Genomic DNA, 18631 nt, shown 5'->3' with positions numbered 1-18631 from the left:
TCAGATGTTAAGTATCAGGGTTTAATCCAGCTGGGATAGAAATAATTTCTGAAAATAAGCTTATAGCACCCCCTAAGAGTGTGGTAAACCTCTAGACCCTAAAGCATTAATAATTCAAGAGCTAAGAATGCAGCCTTGTGGCAATCCTTGTTATTTAAAAATCATTATGTTTAATCTTTACATATCAAGAAAACTTCGACATTTCCATATTACATTTATTTTATATGTATTTTATGCTTATCATAGCTAGTAAATTTAGAGTACTATCAAACCTATAAAAATCAATTAAGTACTGAAAAAATATTTTCATATAGTTTTATGCACAAATGCTTTGAAAATCTGTATATTTATCTGTTTTTTTTTAAAATAAGTTTGTTTATTTTTTAAAAGACCTGAAAATCAATTGCAAATAAAAAAGAGAAAGAAAGAAATCTTGTCATCCCGACAGACTCCAAAAAATACATCTTTTTGATTTTTTTCTAATAAGAAGACATGAATAAAACAGAGACAATAAAATTCAGAGCTGAGATGCATCCCCACCTGGCAAACTTGCTTACCTTCTCATCGGGTTTTTCTCACTATCTCTTCCAGGGGAGCCATTTTTTTGGAGAATGGATGTTGTCATTTTTTCCTTCGTGCACAGGGAAAGCAGCAGATGTTGGAGAAGCAATTCCGTATCCACCTACGAAATTTCTTCAGTCGCCCAATCTTCTGACAGGGAGATTTTATTTCAATTTCAGAGTCTTGTGAAGTAGTCGGGAGTGTTTCGATTTCTAATACGTTGTTACACACACATGGGCCAGCCACTGCTCTTGAATGTGGGACACTGCTAGAAGCTCTGCTCTGCTTACAGGGGTAATGCAGAGCAATGGGAGGCAGGGACACACTCCTGGCCAACTTGTGTCCCGATGGTTTCAGTGGAACAGGCCCCTGCTCTTCTGAGGGCCTGATGTGGAGGAGGCCAAAGTTTGGCTCACTGGCCCTTCTCTTTAGGGGAAGAGTATGTGTTGGGGATGTGGATGGTGTAGGACAGGGATCCACAGCCTTGGCTGAAGAGGGAGATCCATGCTTATGCCCTAGGTCTACATGTGCTTTTAATGTTAGATATGCACCCATTGGTGCATCGTATTTCTTTTTGTGCAGGGAATTCAAAATCTGGATGGCATTGTATCCCATGTCACACAGCATATCAATGATTTTGAAGTCTGGGTCTATCTTGGTCGAGATGGTTATTTCGCACTTCCTCACCCATGGATGGTTTTCAATTTCTTCGATGGAAGGCCTCATCTCTGGGGGAACCGTGAGGACTTGGTGGATCAGGTTCTCCAGTTGTCTAGAGAGTAAACGTGGAACAGCATAGGTCCCTGTTAAAATATTTTTACTGATCTCTTTGATGGTCTCTCCTCTAAACGGGAAGAACCCTGCTGTAATAAAAAAGAGCAGCACGCCCAAACTCCACACATCCGCCTTCTTTCCCTCGTAGGGCTCCCTTAATATAAGCTCTGGGGCAAAATATATTCTGGCTCCACGTGGCACTTTCATTAATTTCCCAGGTCTGCATCTCCTGGCTAGGCCAAAGTCTATTATTTTGATATTACCTTTAGCATCTCTTACTATGTTATCCGGCTTGATATCTCCGTGTACAATATCTCGTTGGTGGCAGAATTTTATTCCCGAAACTATCTGTCCAAATGTTTTTTTTGCCTCCTCCTCCGACAGTTGGCCTTGGTCTCTTACTATTTCAAATAAGTTTCCTCCTGGGACATATTCCAATATAAAATGTATGTTACTTGCTGTTTCTAAGACTTGGAAAAGGCGAATGATGTAAGGATGTTGTAGTGTCTCCAATATTGCTCTTTCTGTCTGGATCCACCTGATGTTCTTCTCGCTAATCTGTACCGTTTTGATGGCAACCAGAGCCTTGGTTTTCAGGTGCCAGGCCAATTTCACAGTGCCAAATGAACCCTGGCCAAGTAAGAAACCCACATTATACTGACTTCTCAAAGTCTCTGTTTTTAAATTGCTGTCCATGAGGCTGTTCCCTGTGCTCTGGTGCACAGAGGTTGTGAGATAATACAACCTGAAAATGAACAATCTAGTCAACTCTGAACGAGTCCCACAGGTCACCCAAATCAGCTTCCTGCTCTATCTGGACAAAACTCACAGGCTAGTCCACAGTCTTATACTGAGGACATTCATTCTTCTATCACAGTGGTTCTTTGTGAGGTCAGAGCATGAACTTCACCATGGAGATAGGGTTATCCTGCAGTGTGGCTGTTTCCACTCTGAGCCACAGGGTTATTTCCACTTTCATGAAAATGAGACTATCCTCTATCATCTTCTTCAGCAGATCAAAAGACAGATATTTACTTGTTTAGAAGTTACAGGCTGCAGAGGGCATCTGCTGCACCAGGGAAGTGTTTTAAAGCTGCAGCCAGAGAGAGAGCTTTGGTCAGCTCTGCACCCTCCAGCTCTTTAGGCTCATGAGCCTCCAGTTAGAGGAGCAGCACCTGGGAGGTGTACTGAAGGTCCAATAAGAGAGCCCTTGTTTAGTCCTCTTCAGGATATTTATTGATTAATTTATTTATTCCTATCACTTTCCAAAATAAAGACAGTTTATGATGAGTGCTTGGACAGTTCAGAAGCCTCCCTCTGCAAATAAGGAGGCCCAATCAAAGTGCAATGATCAAACAGGAAGGAAGCACTGGGACTCAGAGCAGGAAGGGCCCTGGGCTCCCCAGTGGGAACAGTTTCTTCTTGCCTCTACTACTTTACTAAAACTCTTCTTCTTGCCTTTGTTCTGGAATCTGTTTCTTTTGTTGCAACCTCCCATTCTTCCTCTGAACTTTGTCTGAAGTTCCTCCTCCTCTTCACTGTTCCTGCCTGTGTTTCTGATAGTTCCTGCATCCACAATGCTGTCCCCTGAAAGCACCATGGCTGCCATCCTGCTTACCTCTGCCATCTAGATATTCTTCCAGAGTTCCTTCCCAATGATGGATTCCTGGTCCCTGGATCAGGCAGGGCAGGGGCGCACTTTCTGTGTGCTCTCTGCAGAGATTTCTCTGCCCCCTGGCTAGTCAGAACCCCTTCTCCTCAGGCTTGTATCTCTGGGTCTCCGCTGGTCCTCGACAAGACTCCACATTCTTTGATGAACAGCTCTGAACCACCATGTCTACCTTAGGCAGTACCAGTGGTTGCCACCAAGACTCGAAAATTGCCATTGAAACACCCTTCAGTGTGATTTCCTTTGGCTTCTTTGTAATGTAGCCATGTACAGACTGGACATCGTGCTTTATGAATGTGTTAGGCAGCAGCTCCTTGACCTCCTCCTTTTTATCAGAGAAGATGGGTGTGTGCCATAGATGACCATGGGTATTTCCCTTTCTGTCTCACTATTACTTTCTTCACTGTGAGCTTCACTGAGTTTGAGTTTGTTTTAGAATGGCAGAGTCCATTCCTCAGCCTGAGGATTTTCTATCCCACATTTCTATTGGCTTCCTTCCCTTTATTCTTTCCTTTGGTCTCAGGAATGGTTGCCTCTTGATCAGAAAGCTCCTTTGTTTGTATCTCTGGTTTTAGCAGTGGCTGCTTTCTTCCCAAGGGCTTTTTTATCTTCCTGAAAACTTTGCGTTTAGAAGCAGAGTTGCCTTGAGGCTCCACTTTCTACTTCTTTGCCTTCTTGTGTCTGTGTCTGTCTGTGTCTGTGCCTGTGTCTGTGTCTGTGTCTGTGTCTGTTTTGGTGCCTGTGCCTGTGCCTGTTCCTGTGTCTGGGTCTGTGTCTGTGTCTGTGCCTGTGTCTGTGTGTGTCTGTGTCTGTCTTTGTCTCTGTGTGTCTGTGTATATATATTTATGTGTTAACTATATCAAGCCATGAATATGAGAGAGTTCTAATTTTTCTGAGGTCTTCTTTGATTTTCTTTTTGAGCAAATTGAAGTTCTTGTCCTAAGGATCTTTTACTTATTTGGTTATTTTACCCCCAATATATTTTATATATTTCTGACTATTGTGAAATGTGTTGTTTCCCTAGTTTCTCTCTGAACAAATTTCTCATTTGTAGAGAGGAAGGATGCATATTTATTTTAGTTAATTTTATCACGTTGCTGAAGTTCTTTATGGGATATAGAGGTTTTCTGGTAGAATTTTCTAAGTTGCTTATCTATACTATCATATCATTGGCAAATAGTGATACCCTGACTACTTATCTGACAAGTTGTATCCCCTTGATTCCATTTTGTTGTCTTATTGCTCTAGGTAGAAGATTGAGGCCTTTTTGGATAGATACAGGAGAGTGGGTCTTGTTGACTTCTCATTCATCTTATTGGGATTGCTTCATGTATCTCTCCATGTTATTTGATCTGGCCTGTTGCTTTGCTCTATGTTGCTTTTATTATGTTTCAGTTTGTGCTTTCAATTCTCGGTCTTTCTAGTACTTTTAACATGAATGCCTGCAGTATTTTGTCAAATGCATTTTCAGCATCTAGGGAGAGAACCATGTAATTTTTTTCCTTTGGTTCATGTATGTAGTGGGATAATTTAATATATTTTCATATATTGAATGACTCTTACATCCCTAGGATTAGGGCTAATTGATCGATTATGGTAAATGGTGCTTGAGATGTTTTCTTGGATTGAGTTTGTAAGAATAGTAATGTGTATTATTGGAACAACATTCATAATCAGAATTGGTCTGAAGTTTTCTTCCTTTGTTGGGTCTTTGTGTGGTTTAGGTATCAGAGTAATCATGCTTTCATAGAATGAATTAGGTATTGTTCCTTCTAATTCTACTTTAAGGAATGATTCTATTTTCTGGAATTCTTTTTTATGGAACACATGGAGTGTTGATGTTAGGTCTTTCTTGTAGGACTGGTAGAATTCTGCTCTAAAGCCATCTCTGTTGGGCTTTTTGAGTTGGGATGTTTTTAATACCTTCTTCTATTCCTTAGGGGATATGGGACTGTTTATATAGCTTATCTGCTCTTGATTTAACTTTGGAACTTGCAGTCGTGAAAATAATATATTTCATCTAGATTTTCCAATTTTGTTTAGTACAGACTTTTGTTTTAGGATCTGATGATGTATTTGAATTTTCTGGGTTTCTTGTGTTACTCTTTTCATTTCTGATTTTGTTAATTTGGATACCTTCTTTGGGTCCTTAAGTTAGGCTAGGGATTTATCTCTCTTGTTGTTCTCAAAGAAACAGTTTTTGGTTTTGTTGATTCTTTGTTTCATTCTCTTTGTTGCTATTTGGTTGGTTCTGGCCCTGTGTTTGACTATTTCCTGGCATCTACTACTCTTGTGTGTGTTAGCTTCCTTTTGTTCAAGAGTTTTCAGATGTGCTGTTAAATTGCTAGCTTAAGATCTCTCTGATTTCTTTACCAAGGTACATATTTCTATTAATTTTCCTCTTAGCTCTGTTTTCATTATGTCCCATAAGTGTAGGTATGCTGGGTCATCAGTTTCATTAAATTTCAGTAAGTCTATAATTTCTTTCATTATTTTTTCTCTGGCCAATTTACCACAGAGTAGAGAGTTGTTCCGTTTCCATAGATATGTGGGTTTTTCTGGTATTTTCATTATTCTTGATATCTAGTATTTGTCAGTGGTGATCTCATAGGATGCACTGGACTGTTTCAATAAACTTGTATTGTTTGAGGCTTGTTTTGTGACCAATCATATGGTCAATTTTTAAACAGAAACCATGGCCAGATAAGAGGGAGATATTTCTTTTGGTTTTAGGTTGAAATGTTCTGTAGACACTTGTTAAATCTATTCGGTTCATGACCTCTCTTAGTTTCATGGTATCTCTGTTTAATTTCTGTATCAAAGTCCTGGACATTAATGAGAGTGAGGTATTTAAGTCTCCCAGTATTATTGTGTGAGATTCAATGTGTGTTTTGACCTTCAGTAAAGTTTCTTTTATGAGTGTGGAATACTTTGGTTTGGGGCATCAATGTTCAGGGAGTGTTTTTTTCTTTCTTTTTTTCTCTTTTTTTGTTAATGTCTCTCTCCAGCCTCCCATGCTAAAGATGTACGAAGTATGTAGTCAGAGCCTAAATAGTTATTTTTGTGAAGAAGTTCCTGACACAACTCTCTCCACAGTATAGTGCTGTTCATCAATAGATTCTCTTGAAGCAGGGTAGGACCATCTAGAGAAAGGGCTCCTGGAAAGATCATTTCTGTTAGTGGAGATGATCTTATTTTGGTTTCCAGATCTCCTGTCCCAGGATTAATCATCACTGGTCATTCCAGCTTTAGGATGACCTACTGCCCTCCACTGGTTGTCATTCTTGCCTGCACTTTCATGAATAGCTTAAAAAAGAGTCATAGACACAGCCAGAGAGAGTCAGAAAGTGAACGAGAGGGAGAACTAAATATAATGTTTTGGAAACAAAGGAATAGACATTTAGTGTAAAGTTCTGTAAATAAGCACTTTATATATTTTTAATTTTATGCCAATCTGTGTGGCATGGTGAGAAATCACACTGTCCCATGAGATTCTATGGAGCAAACTAGGTAAAAGACCCTCATCTAGAGGACCTTTACCTGAGGAGGCCCCAGGACCCAAGAACCAGCTGAGACCACTGGATGCAAGTCACAAGAGGGTTTATTGCTCCCATACAGGTGTCCGTGGGTGACAGCCTATTTGGAGGACAGGCACGCCGGACAAAGGGACAGTTTTCTTTTCATAGTGCTTGTGGGGCAGATGTGAGGGACAGAAGCAGAAGCATAGTTACAGGGTTCTAATTGGTTAGTTTAAATGTGGTCAAGGAGTGAGTCTAAGGACACGGTTCCAAAGACACTGCTCCTGGTGTCAGCTGGGGCTGCAGTTTTTCTGAGAATAGCTGCTTTGGGCTTCTCTGAGAGCAGTTGCCTTATAGGGCTTATTTGGGGGCTTTCTGTTCTCTGTCTGTTGCAAGCTGGCTGCCCATCAGTATCTTGTTTGGCCACCTGGGTCCATGACCTGGCCCGCCCTGTGTGCACAGCCTTGAAGAAATGGCGTTATTGTTGCTAAGCGGGGATCTTTCATAGGGGCTACATTTCATCCACTGAACAAGCATTTGTCCATGCAGGAAGAATATATTTAATCAAAATGGACAGAGATAACCGATAAGTTAATCTTGAATTTCAATTTATTCCTATAAGATGATATGGGTGTGCTAGCAAGACAATGCAGTTGAAAGACAGGATGCTCTTTCACAGGACTCACATGGTGGTTCCAGGCCCTACATTGTGGCTAACAACATCTTTAATCTCCAGGTCCAGTGGATGAAGACATTCCTCTATTGTCCTCACATACCAAGGGCTGGAATGGCTTGCCATCATGTAGGCAAGGAAAACACTCATTGATGCCAAGTGAAAATTAAAAAAAAAATTAAAAAGTAAAGAAAAAACATAAGTTCCTGCCTTAATGGGCAGGAATAAAAGAAACATTGACTACTAGAAAGCAAACAGGTTAAGAGGAGGACATGTCAGTCCTATGGCTTTTTCCTAGGTACTCCCCTTCTTGTCCACATTACCTCTCACCTACAGAAAAATCTAACAAAGATCAATTAGTGCTTGTAGAACTCTTGACCTCAAGACCTGCTTTAGTGCCAGTCCTGACTTCCTTTGGTGATGAACAGTGATATGGAAGTGTAAGCTGAATAAACCCCCTTCCTCCCCAACTTGCTTCTTGGTCATGATGTTTGTGCAGGTGATAAACCCTGACTAAGACAATATGTTCAAAGGAGCCAATCATAGGTCTTCCACAAGAGCAATGAGAGCTCTTAACCACATAGTCATTTCCCCAACCCTGTTTTCTTTCTTTTTTTTCTTTGAAAATATATGCACATGTATATATGGTGAGTTTATTCCTTCTGTATCTTACTCTCTTCTTTATTATGAACATATTTTCTGTTCTTTTACAACTTTATTTTACAAATCAAAGACAAATGTACAGATTTTAAGCATTTATGCATAAAAGTATGAGAATACATTTTTTTCTGTACTTGATTTTTTTTAAAGATTTGATAGGATGCATTACAATCTTAGTAATTACAATGAGCATAAAGTACCTGTAAAACCAGATGTAACCTGGAAATAGTCAAAGTTTTCCCGGTGTGTAAAGATTAAGCATAAAGGTTTTTCCTCTTCTTTTTTTTCCTTTAATTTCATATAGTCTGTGGGTTATTTCTGGGGTGTTCAGAGCTTTCTGGGGTTAGTATCTAATTATCAGTGACTGCATATTATGTTACTTCTTTTGTGACTGGGTTACCTCATTCAGGATGATGTTCTCTAGATGCATCCATTTTCATAAGAATTTCACATTTTCAAACCATTGGTCCCGATTTTCTTCATAGACAATTTTATTGGATATTTTATGTCTTTACAGTACAAATGTTATCCCCTTTCCCTGTTCTCTTATCCTGTCCCCTGGAGGCTCATTGTAACCCCCTCACATGCTTCTGTAAAAGTGCTCCCAATCCCAATCACACAATCCCACCTCAACCACACTGGCAAAAAGGTGCCTTCACAGACAGGACCATGGGCTTCTTCTTCTATTGGTGCCAGTCAATGCCATCTTATGCTAAATATGTCACTTGATCCATGGATCCCTCCATGTGTACTCATTGGTTTGTTGTTTGGTACATGGGAGCTCTGGGGGTGGGTCTAGTTAGTTGATACTGTTTTTTTTTTTGTTTTTTTTTTTTTATGGGGCTGTAAATCGCTTCAGCTACTTCAGTCCTTTCTCTAACCTTTCTCTAATTCCTCCATTAGGTCTCCTTGTACAATTCAATGATTAACTGCAATCATCCTTATCCCTGGAGACATACCTATCAGGCTTCTATCATCAAGCATGTCTTGACTTCAACAATAGTGACTGATTTTGGTGGCTGCATATAGGATAGATCTCGAGATGTAGCAGTCTCAGTGTGACCTTTCTTTCAGGCCCTGCTCCCATTTTGGTCAATGTCATTCGTCCTGTGAGTATTTCTTCTCTCTTCTGAAAGGGACTGATGGATCCACATTTTGGTCTTTCTTCTTCTTGAGCTTCATATGGTATGGGAATTGTTTCTTGGGTATCCCAAGCTTTTGAACTAATATTTATTAATTGGTGAGTACATACCATGGATGTTCATTTGTGAATGGGGTACCTCACTCAGGATGATGTTTTCTAGTTCCATCCATTTTCCTAAGAATTTCATGTAGTCATAGTTTTTAAGAGCTGAGTAGTATTCCATTGTGCAAATGTACCATATTTTCTGTCTTTATTCCTGTTGAATAACATCTGGGTTCTTTCCACCTTCTGGTTATTATAAATAAGGCTTCTGTGATTGTAGTGGAGATCATAATCTTGTTAAACGTTTCTGCATCTTTTGGGTATATTTCTAGGAGTGGTATAGTTGGATCCTCATGTAGTACTATGGCCAAATTTCTGAGGAACCACCAGAGGGATTTCCAGAGTGCTTGTAGCAGCTTCAAATTTAACCAGCAATTATGGAGTATTCATCTTTCTCCACATCATTGCTAGCATCTGCTGTCACCTGATTTTTTTTTCATCTTAATTATTCTGACTGGAGTGAAGTGGAATCTCAGTGTTGTTTTCATTTGCATTTCCCTGATGACTAGGAATGTTGAATCATCCTTAGGTGCTTCTCAGCCATTTTTTATTCCTCAGTTGAAAATTTTTTGTTTACCTCTGCATCCCATTTCTACTAGGATTATTTTGTTCCCTGAAATCTAATTTCTTGAGTTCTTTGTATATATTAGATATTAGCCTCGATTGGGTGAAGGATTGGTGAAGACCCTTTCCCAATCTGTTGATTGCTGTTTTGTTTTATTGACATTCTTTGCCTTACAGAAGTGATGCAATTTTATGAGGTCCAATTTCTTAATTCTTGATTTTATAGGATAAGCCATTGGTATTCAGTTAATGGAATCCTCCCCCATGTTCATGTGTTTCAGGGTCTTGCCCAATTCCTTTTTATCAGTTTTAGTGTATCTTCTTTATGTGGAAGTCTTCTACCCACTTGAACTTGAAATTTGGATGAGGATAGTTGCATTCTTCTACATGCTGACCTTCAGTTAAACAGCACCATTTATTGAAAATGCTTTCCTTTGGATGATTTTAACTCCTTTGTCTAAAATCCACTGAATATATGTATGTGGATTCATTTCTGGACCTTCAACACTATTCCACGGATCTTCCTGCCTGTTTGTGTATCAAGATCATGCACTTTTTATTATGTGGATCCTTTCAGTCCATGAGCATGGAAGATCTTTTCTTCTTCTGAGATCTTCGTCAATTTCTTTCTTCAGACACTTGAAGTTCTTGTCATACAGATCTTTCCTTGCTTTGTTAGAGCCACAACAAAGTACTTTATACTAATAGGGACAAATGTACAGGGCAAGTTTCTGATTTCCTCTTCCCACTCATGTGTTGGAGCTCTTCCTAGCTTATTTCTTTTCTGAGCTATAGTAAACAGTGCAGCAATGAGCCTGTATGACTGAGTATCCCTGCTTCATATTGATGGATCAACCAGCAGTCCCATTTTACTTGTTCTGAGGAAGTTTCCTCTTTTACACGGGAGTCACTGATGATTGCGAGTCACTACTTGTGTGCTGATACTGCAACCCAGGTCGTTGGCATGAGCAGACAGTATTTTTCACTCTTGAGGTGTCTCTCAAATTCTTACAATGTAGGGTTCATGGATGGCCTGATGCATGACTTGGATCTTTAGTCAACATTTGGTTAGGAGCTAAACTCAGGTATTTTATTAGAACAATGATAGCTCTTAAAAACTTAACCATTTCTTTTGCCCACAAATGTTCAGAAAAGGTTTTGCACGTGAATATTGTGGAGTATATTTCTTTTTTACCTCACTCACCTCCCTTTGTCACCCACTTCCCATCACATTGGTTCCATTGTCTCCATATTACACAAGATTACGTCACCTTTATGTATGTATGATGACTTAATATGTTCATATAGAATTCAGGACTGTGGCTAGTTTGATATACTTAATGTGATTTTCCATGACTGCTTCCATTGTCCAGATAATGACTTCTGCTAATCCCATCTTGTATGTGTACTATATTTCATTTGTCCACAGCTCTGGAGATGGGTGTCTGGTTTCAATTGTTTGGTGTCATACTTCGTAGTGTAGTGAGCAATGATATGCAATACCTACCTCTGTGCTATGTTGGCATCCATTATATACCATAGAGTAGTACAGCTAGGTCATATTGACAATCTGTGTGTTCTGAGAAACCTGCATCCTGATTCACACAGTCACTAGACCAGCTCACATTAGCATTACCAGTGTCTAAGGCCCTGTTGTCTACCACATTACCAGCATTCATTGTTCTGTTTTCTTAGTAAACAATAATTTGGTTAATATTTAAAAGTTCAAAGGGCATGTCTCAAACATATTCATCTCCCCTTCTTCCAAGTGTTACCAAAAATGCATTGGCATTCCTACCCAACATCCTCTGTTTTGTGACATAACCAGAGGGGGTTCTTGAATTCCAGTCCCAGCATGACAAATATGTTTCTGGTGGGCTGTGCCTTTACTAATTTCTCCTCTCTTGTTAAATCCTTACATTCCATTCTTTAGTTTAGCAACCAATTCCATTAGCTTATTTCACTCTGTCTTCTTTCTGAGGCTCCTACCCAGGTCCAGTTATCATAGAATTGAACTTCAGCAATCAGAATCCGCTTTTAACTCACCTATTTGCCATGCCCAGTAACAACAATCCAGTGTATTCTACCCATTGTAATCTTTTCCTGTTGAAAATCTGAGATATTGATTATTTGCTGCTTTGCCTGAGTGAGTCAGAAATTAGCCACTTTAAATCAACAGTGAAAAACATGCGTGTTTAAGTGTGCATTTGTGGTCTCAGTTTAATCCTGTTCCTGTAGTGAGCATTCTCTATTCCTCCTGTGTGTTGTTCCCTTCAAAACATTCCCTGTGAATATGCAAAACATAAATCTACCCACTGCATATAGGAAACAAAGAACATAGTATAGATACCACAAAGTCTAGCTTTGTGATGCAATGACAATTATTCCAAGGAATATGGAGTGGAAGGTGACTCAATGGAAGAGAGAATCAAAGACAGAATCATCATCAAAGCTAGTCCCTGAATGGGTTACAAGCTTACTAAAGCTGGGAACTTGGAGCACACTTCACAGTCTGAGAGTAGCTTAATAGGTAGATGAGTACCTGTTACAAGTAGCAGTTTGTTTAAACTTTTTCCAGGCAGCATGGCAAGAGGTGGTCTGGTTTCAGTTGTCTTTGTTCCTTGGTGTGTGAGAGAGACTCTGAGGGCTTTGGGTTGATTACATCCTGAAAAGAAGAGATCTAAAGAATCTGGTCAGTTTCAGGAACTTCCTGGAGCTATTTGGCATTGTTTCCCTTCCAGGTTAATTCACTGCAGAAAAGAATATTTCAATCTCTCAGGCAAAGGATACAGAAGACACATACCTGATACCACTCAACTCTGACAAGTTGTGTGGTCTTCCTCTTCAGCACCCTTTCCTATACTTCTCCTCTTCATATTCATATTCTTCCTCTCCCTCACCTTCCTGTTAGTTCCTCCTCCTGCTCCTTTCCTCATTCCTTACCTCCTCATCATGTTTCTTCTTGTCTTTCTCTCAGGTCCATATTTTATTACCCAATAAACCTAAGTCATGAAGTCTGGGTTGGGGATCATTGCCCTCTCAGGGATTGCATCAAAGAAAAGACTTTCCCTTTCCTATCCCCTGTCAAGTGCCAGCCATTTCTCACCTTGTAATTGGATTTCTTGTCCAAGTCCTCAGTTCCCTATTCATGAGATTCTTCCTGGTGAGCTTGCTTAGCTCTCATGCATGCTGTAACCATCACTGTGTGTTTCTACTTCTAACAACTTGGTGGTGTCCTTGATGTTAACTACAACTGTGGCATTTACAGTCTTTCTAGCTCTCATCCCAAAGATGTCTGAGCTTTATCCTGGTTGACATTATAATATTTTGGTGTATGTCTCTCTCTCTTTGTGTGTGTGTGTGTGTGTGTGTGTGTGTGTGTGTGTGTTTGCATGTGTGTGAGTGTGTGAGTGAGTGAGTGAGTGAATGTCCCTCCACATGCCACAATCCTCCTAACTTCCATTCCTCCCTGGTCCATTCTTCACCCTCACCCACGTTCTTCAATCTCAGGTTCAGTATTTTTCTGTGGAAGCTGTAGTATGTCACCATTTGCTCCACACATTTTTGCCTGCACATTTTCATTATGATGCCTGTTTGGCATTGTATGCTATTTCAGCTAAACTGCCAACACTGGAATTTCAATGGGACTCTTCTCTGGTATCTTATTGTCATGGAGATTATCTATATTATATAAATCCTGGAGTTCTGGACGTGTAGAACTGGCCACTTCATGTACTACAGTAGTTCACCAATGATCTAGATATTGGTGTGGGACAATTCAAATGCCTGGATCTGTGCATGAGAATTTTCTGAGTTTGTCATGTTGTGAGCTCTAGCCCCCTTCAATGGCAGTGCCTATGCAGTATTCCTTGCAAAGAGGGAGAGCTCTACCCTACTGCCTATGTGAGGTGCCAGTCCCAGTGTTTCAAGTATTGCAGTTAAGGAGGACATGGATGTTCCTTGACAGTGACCACAGGGCCATCTCTCCTGCCTGCCATAGATGTCAGTGGATGAATGAGCAGAGAGGGGTCTCTCCCTCATCTTTACTATTGCATAGTATACAAGAAGCAAGACCCTTGGGGGCTGCTCATACACAATCTTTATGTACAGGGCTAGCTCTGATGAACTTCCCGAGCACGATCCGGGGCCTGAACTCCCCAGTGTTGTAGGAAGTGAGTGGCAGGGGCAGCTCTCTTGCTCTAGTCACACCAGAATCAAGTCTTGTCCTTGCCATAGGTGGTGAGGTACAAGGACTGAGCAGGGTGTCTATTTCTTTTCCACAGCACTAGATTGGCAACAGGTGGCAGCGCCACCTCTCCCACACTTTCTCTGACTGAGGGCACACACTCTCCCCAACTGTGAATATGGTTTATCATTGGAGCTCTTGCAGATGGCTATAAAGAATGCCACAAGGCACTCTTGTGCAGTACCTGACATACCCCATGGGGAGTTTTCCTGGACAGCATGCATATGATGATTCTTTTTAGCAGGAAAATCTCCAGACCTTGTTTGAAACAGATTGTCCTTGTTTTGCAGTCAGATACCCCACTGATGATTTTGAACCTTATGACTAGGCTAAACCAGCTATACTGACCAGTTTTTCTCTTTTGAAGAGTAGCTTTCTTGTGCAAGACCACTCATACTTGCCCAGAACACAGCTAACTTAAAGTTGCCCTTTTTCTCAGGGGTCTTACTAACTTTGGATAGTCATATCGCTCAGGAAAAAACAAAACTTGTACCTGGTTTTAGCCCCACTTGGTAACACTGACATTCCTCCCTCCTGCATGGTGAGTTCTGCTTCCCAACTATGACTTTTTGGTATTTGTCTTGTTTTAAACCAGAGAGTGAAGCCGCAAAAAAAGAGTGTATTTTCACCATTCCCCAGGCTTGTTTTTAACCTGGATTTATGCCCAATACTTACCAGGATTATGAGGCCCCAGAAAATGTTTGTCCAGATCAAAATAGAATTTTTGGGGGGCTCAAAATGTTGCTTTTATTGTGAGGTTGGCCTCAGCTCTTGGGAATGAATCTTCAAAGGTTTAAACAGTTTGAGCATCTAAGTAGGTCCTGAAAACTGGAGATTGTTCAAAAGGTTTAAAACAACCATGAGTGTGAAAGAGAAAAGCAAAGAAATAATAAAATAGACCTCAGATTGAGAAGCCATAGATACCAGGCAAGAAATAGGACAGATGGATGACTGGTCCTATGACACTGACACTACAGAGGGTGTAATTGCTTGTTGAGTGGGCCTTTCTCTGTAGCAACAGCGATGGATTTACAATGCTCAAATAATCAGGCACTTTTTTTGGAATAGCAGCATATCTAGTACTGTTAACTTTGGCCTAGCCAGCCTGCTGCCAGACATTAACTTGACAGAGCCTCTTTGAGAGGACAGAGGAACTGTGGCCATCAAATTCCCTCAACCTAGATGGGGAGACATAAGGCAGTGTCTTTGTGATGCTGCACTGGGTGCAGACAAGTTGTCTAGCCATGAAGCATTCTGGGGGAAAGATACATTCTACCTTCTTCCCCAGGGCATGTCACTTAAGTTCTAGCTGCTCGACCTTGTAGCTCAGCTCATCCAGATGGGAATAGCAGTTTGTTTTCAGCTTGTATTGGAGCCATGGTACCTCTTAGTGAATATCTCTTTAGCTGCTGCAGGTGGAAAAGACAAGCCCCATTATTTGAACATCATGCAACATGAGACCTGGAAGGATGGAGTGCTTCTTCTCCTAGGTATATGTGCACAAGACTGGAAGGCTGACATGTTTGTCAAGGAGAAGGTCTGTGGGCCTCTGAATATTGACGTGGACAGTGCTACTGGTAGCTTTCGCTATGGTTCCTCCCCTTGTTGACTTGGCATGGAAAGAATTCTCACAGGTCCTCTATCTACCAAATGTCGCTCACTGACCAGGGGATTCTCTATAGCTTCCCAAATAATGCTTAATATTAAGGCTTTGCCAAAAACATCTGAGGTTTAAAACCTAGTTATTAGAATTCTTTTACTGGGTGGGATACCAGACTTTTACCTCAGATATTCTAACTCCCAAGACAGGAAGTCACGTAGAGTAGGTACTGATAAGATATTTCAAGTATGAAATGGATGTGAGGCTGGAACCTGAGATTACCTGTGTCTGTCAGTTTGTGAACAGTTGTATGACTCACAGTTTTGGCTCAGGGCTCTTTATGTTGTTTATCCCAAATAATGCTTCACTTGTTCAGAAAAACATCTGAGAGGGGGCTTGGCTCTAATCTGTGTTTGAACAGAAAATGAGTGAAAGGATCACATTCTCTGATGATGAACTGGACTATAGGTTTTCTATCCTATTGTCTGCTGGCCTGGGGAAACTGGGTTTGGCATCTAATGCGTGGTATAAGGTCAGTAACCATATGGAATATTTTGGGCCTGTAAGATTTGGGTGGATTATTTGAAATCCCTCTTTATATGTCTCTGTATAGAGAGAAATAGGAAATTATTGCTTACTCTCCTGATCTTGAGCATGGTTGGATCTCGGAGCTCAAACAGCTCTACCAAGTAGTACATCAATATCAATATCCAGAGTGCCATAAAACCTCTAGATGGATGGAACACGGATTAGTGGGTAGGAATGTATTTTCAGGAAGTAAGAGGATGACTCATACCCATGATTCTCACAATCATGCCGGGCTTGGGTTCCAATTTCTGTGTGGCTTCAAAAGGCTGTACCAAAAGGCAGCTTTGTGCCTTTTCTGAGATTAGACCCACCTGCCTTTTCTGGAGCCATTTTGTCTGCTTTTGTGAAAGTTTCCCTATAAGGCAGAGTCAAGTCAGGCCAGATTTATACTGGCAGATTTCCTAGTTTACTGAGGCATGGAAAGATAAGAGGGGATACACTTGAAGCTTATGTCCAGGAAATCAATTTTTTAATCTTGGAGGACAGAACAGGGAGAATAAAAAGGCCACCAGATGCTTAGAGATGTTGAATATATGTCGGCCATTTTCTCTGCTAGCTTGGGACTTCATTTCCCATGATACTTTTAAGTATAATTAGTCTCTGGGAGCACTGGGTCATCTGGTCAGCTGATGTTGTTCTTCCTTCCATTGCAATCCCCTTTCCTGCTCTAGTCCTACTGATAGCTTCCCCACCGGTGTCCCTGATTTCAGTCTGAAGGTTAGCTTCAAGCATCTACATCTAAATTGCTTTCCAGACCTTCCAAGGAACAGCCCAACCAGTCACTGTCAGAAAACACCTCTAGTTAAAGGCAACAGCATCACGTTAATGTCTGCAGACAGGATGGATTCACAGGTATGAAAGACCCTGGATGGCCCTTCCTATAGTTTCTGCTCCATTTTTTGTCCTTACTCTTTCTTTGGATAGGAATATTTCAGGGTTAAAATATTTGAGATGGGTGGCCCATCCCTTGATTGGGGGCCATGTCTATCTACTGCAGGAGTTCTCTAAAGGTCCTATCTCCATCATCTCTGCATATTTCGGCTAAAATCCTTCCCACTGAGTCCTAGGAGCCTCTCATTTTCCTGTTGTCTGAGGCCCTCCAGTGGCTATTTCCAATTCCTCAACACTCCCCCTCCCTAGCTACATATTTTTTGATGTTCTGATGTTCTACACCTTTCTCCCATCTCCTCCAGGACCTCATTCTAACTCCTCATTTCCTTTGCCTCCTCTCTTTCCAAGGTCCTCCTCTCCCTTCACCTCCTATGATAATCCTATTACTCTCAATGCAGGACTGAAACATCCAAGGGAACACACAAGGTGAACTTCAGGACAACATCCTCACAGGGATCCACAAAGTTCAATGTCCCATCTCTTATGAACTAAAATCCCTCATGTACTGACTTTTACAGCTGCCCCAGAGTTGGCACCTGCTAAAAGATATTCAGAAACTCCATCATTCACCAAATATGAATGAGAAAAATTCACAGACTATTTCAAGTGAGACTTCTACAGGCCATACCATATTGGCCTTCTATGTCCTATGAATTTGGTATGACAACTATATATTCTGTGCCTCTATTCAGAAGTGAGAGGATATAAGCCTGGCGATATTGCACTGTGAGTGACCTTGGTGCTGAGAGGGCTGGGCAGAGCTCACAAAGGACTTGCCCCTGCAGCCCACAGTAGGGCGAGACCCCTGACAGCAGATAATGGAAAGGATGATGGTGAAAGAGTAACACTCTTCCACTGTTGGTGGGGTTGTAAGCTGAAACAACCTGTCTGGAAATCAGTCTGTTGGTTCCTCAGAAAATTGGTCATAGTCCTACCTGAAGACCCAGTTATTCCACTACTGGGCATATATCCCAGAGACACTCCAACATACAGTCAGGACACATGCTCCACCATGTTCATAGCAGCCTGTTTATAATAGCCAGAAAGTAGAAAGTACCCAGTTGTCCTTCACTAGATGAATGGATAAAAAGTTGTGGTATATTTACACAATGGCATACCACTCAGCTATTAGAAACAATGTCTTCACGAAACTCCTAGGAAAATGGATTCATCTAGAGAATATTATCCTGAGGTAACCCAGTTCAAAAAAGAACAGACATAACATGCAGTCACTAATAATTAGATACTAGCCCAGAAAGTTCTGAATACCCCAGAAACAAGTCACAGACCATATGAATCTCAACAAACAAACAAAAAAGAAAAAAAAAAAAACAACCATAGGCCATAATTGAAATCCTCATTCCTTCTTAGGAAAAAAAATTGGTGTAAAGCACCCTTTAAGATGCAGTATACCAGGACCTTAAAACATTAATAATTCAAGAGCTAAAGGTTTAGCCTTGTAACAATTTTTGTATTAAGAATCATTATGTTTAATCTATATACAGCTAGAAAACTCTGCTGCTCCCATGTTCTGTTCTGTTCTACATGTGTTTAATGCTTATGGTAACTAATAAGATTTGAATGCATACTATCAAACTTCTAAAAGAATTAAGTACTGACAAAAAAGTATTCATATTAGTT

At 40.7% G+C, this 18631-nt stretch overlaps 1 protein-coding gene across 1 annotated transcript; it reads right to left on the bottom strand.

The window, feature by feature from the left end:
- Positions 1–621: 621 nt before the first annotated feature.
- On the bottom strand, positions 622–16209 carry LOC308435389 (putative sperm motility kinase W; the record flags this gene model as incomplete). The annotated part of the gene is made up of 2 exons (XM_080942642.1): positions 622–1965; positions 16150–16209. 2 exons carry the CDS (start codon positions 16207–16209, stop codon positions 622–624), a joined length of 1404 nt encoding a protein of 467 aa, XP_080798768.1.
- Positions 16210–18631: the final 2422 nt, after the last annotated feature.

This window comes from Micromys minutus (assembly GCF_963924665.1).
Source record: "Micromys minutus genome assembly, contig: SUPER_22_unloc_1, whole genome shotgun sequence".
NCBI lineage: Eukaryota > Metazoa > Chordata > Mammalia > Rodentia > Muridae > Micromys > Micromys minutus.
Note: the sequence above shows the minus strand (reverse complement) of the source record. Positions and strands in the feature narration are given on the sequence as shown.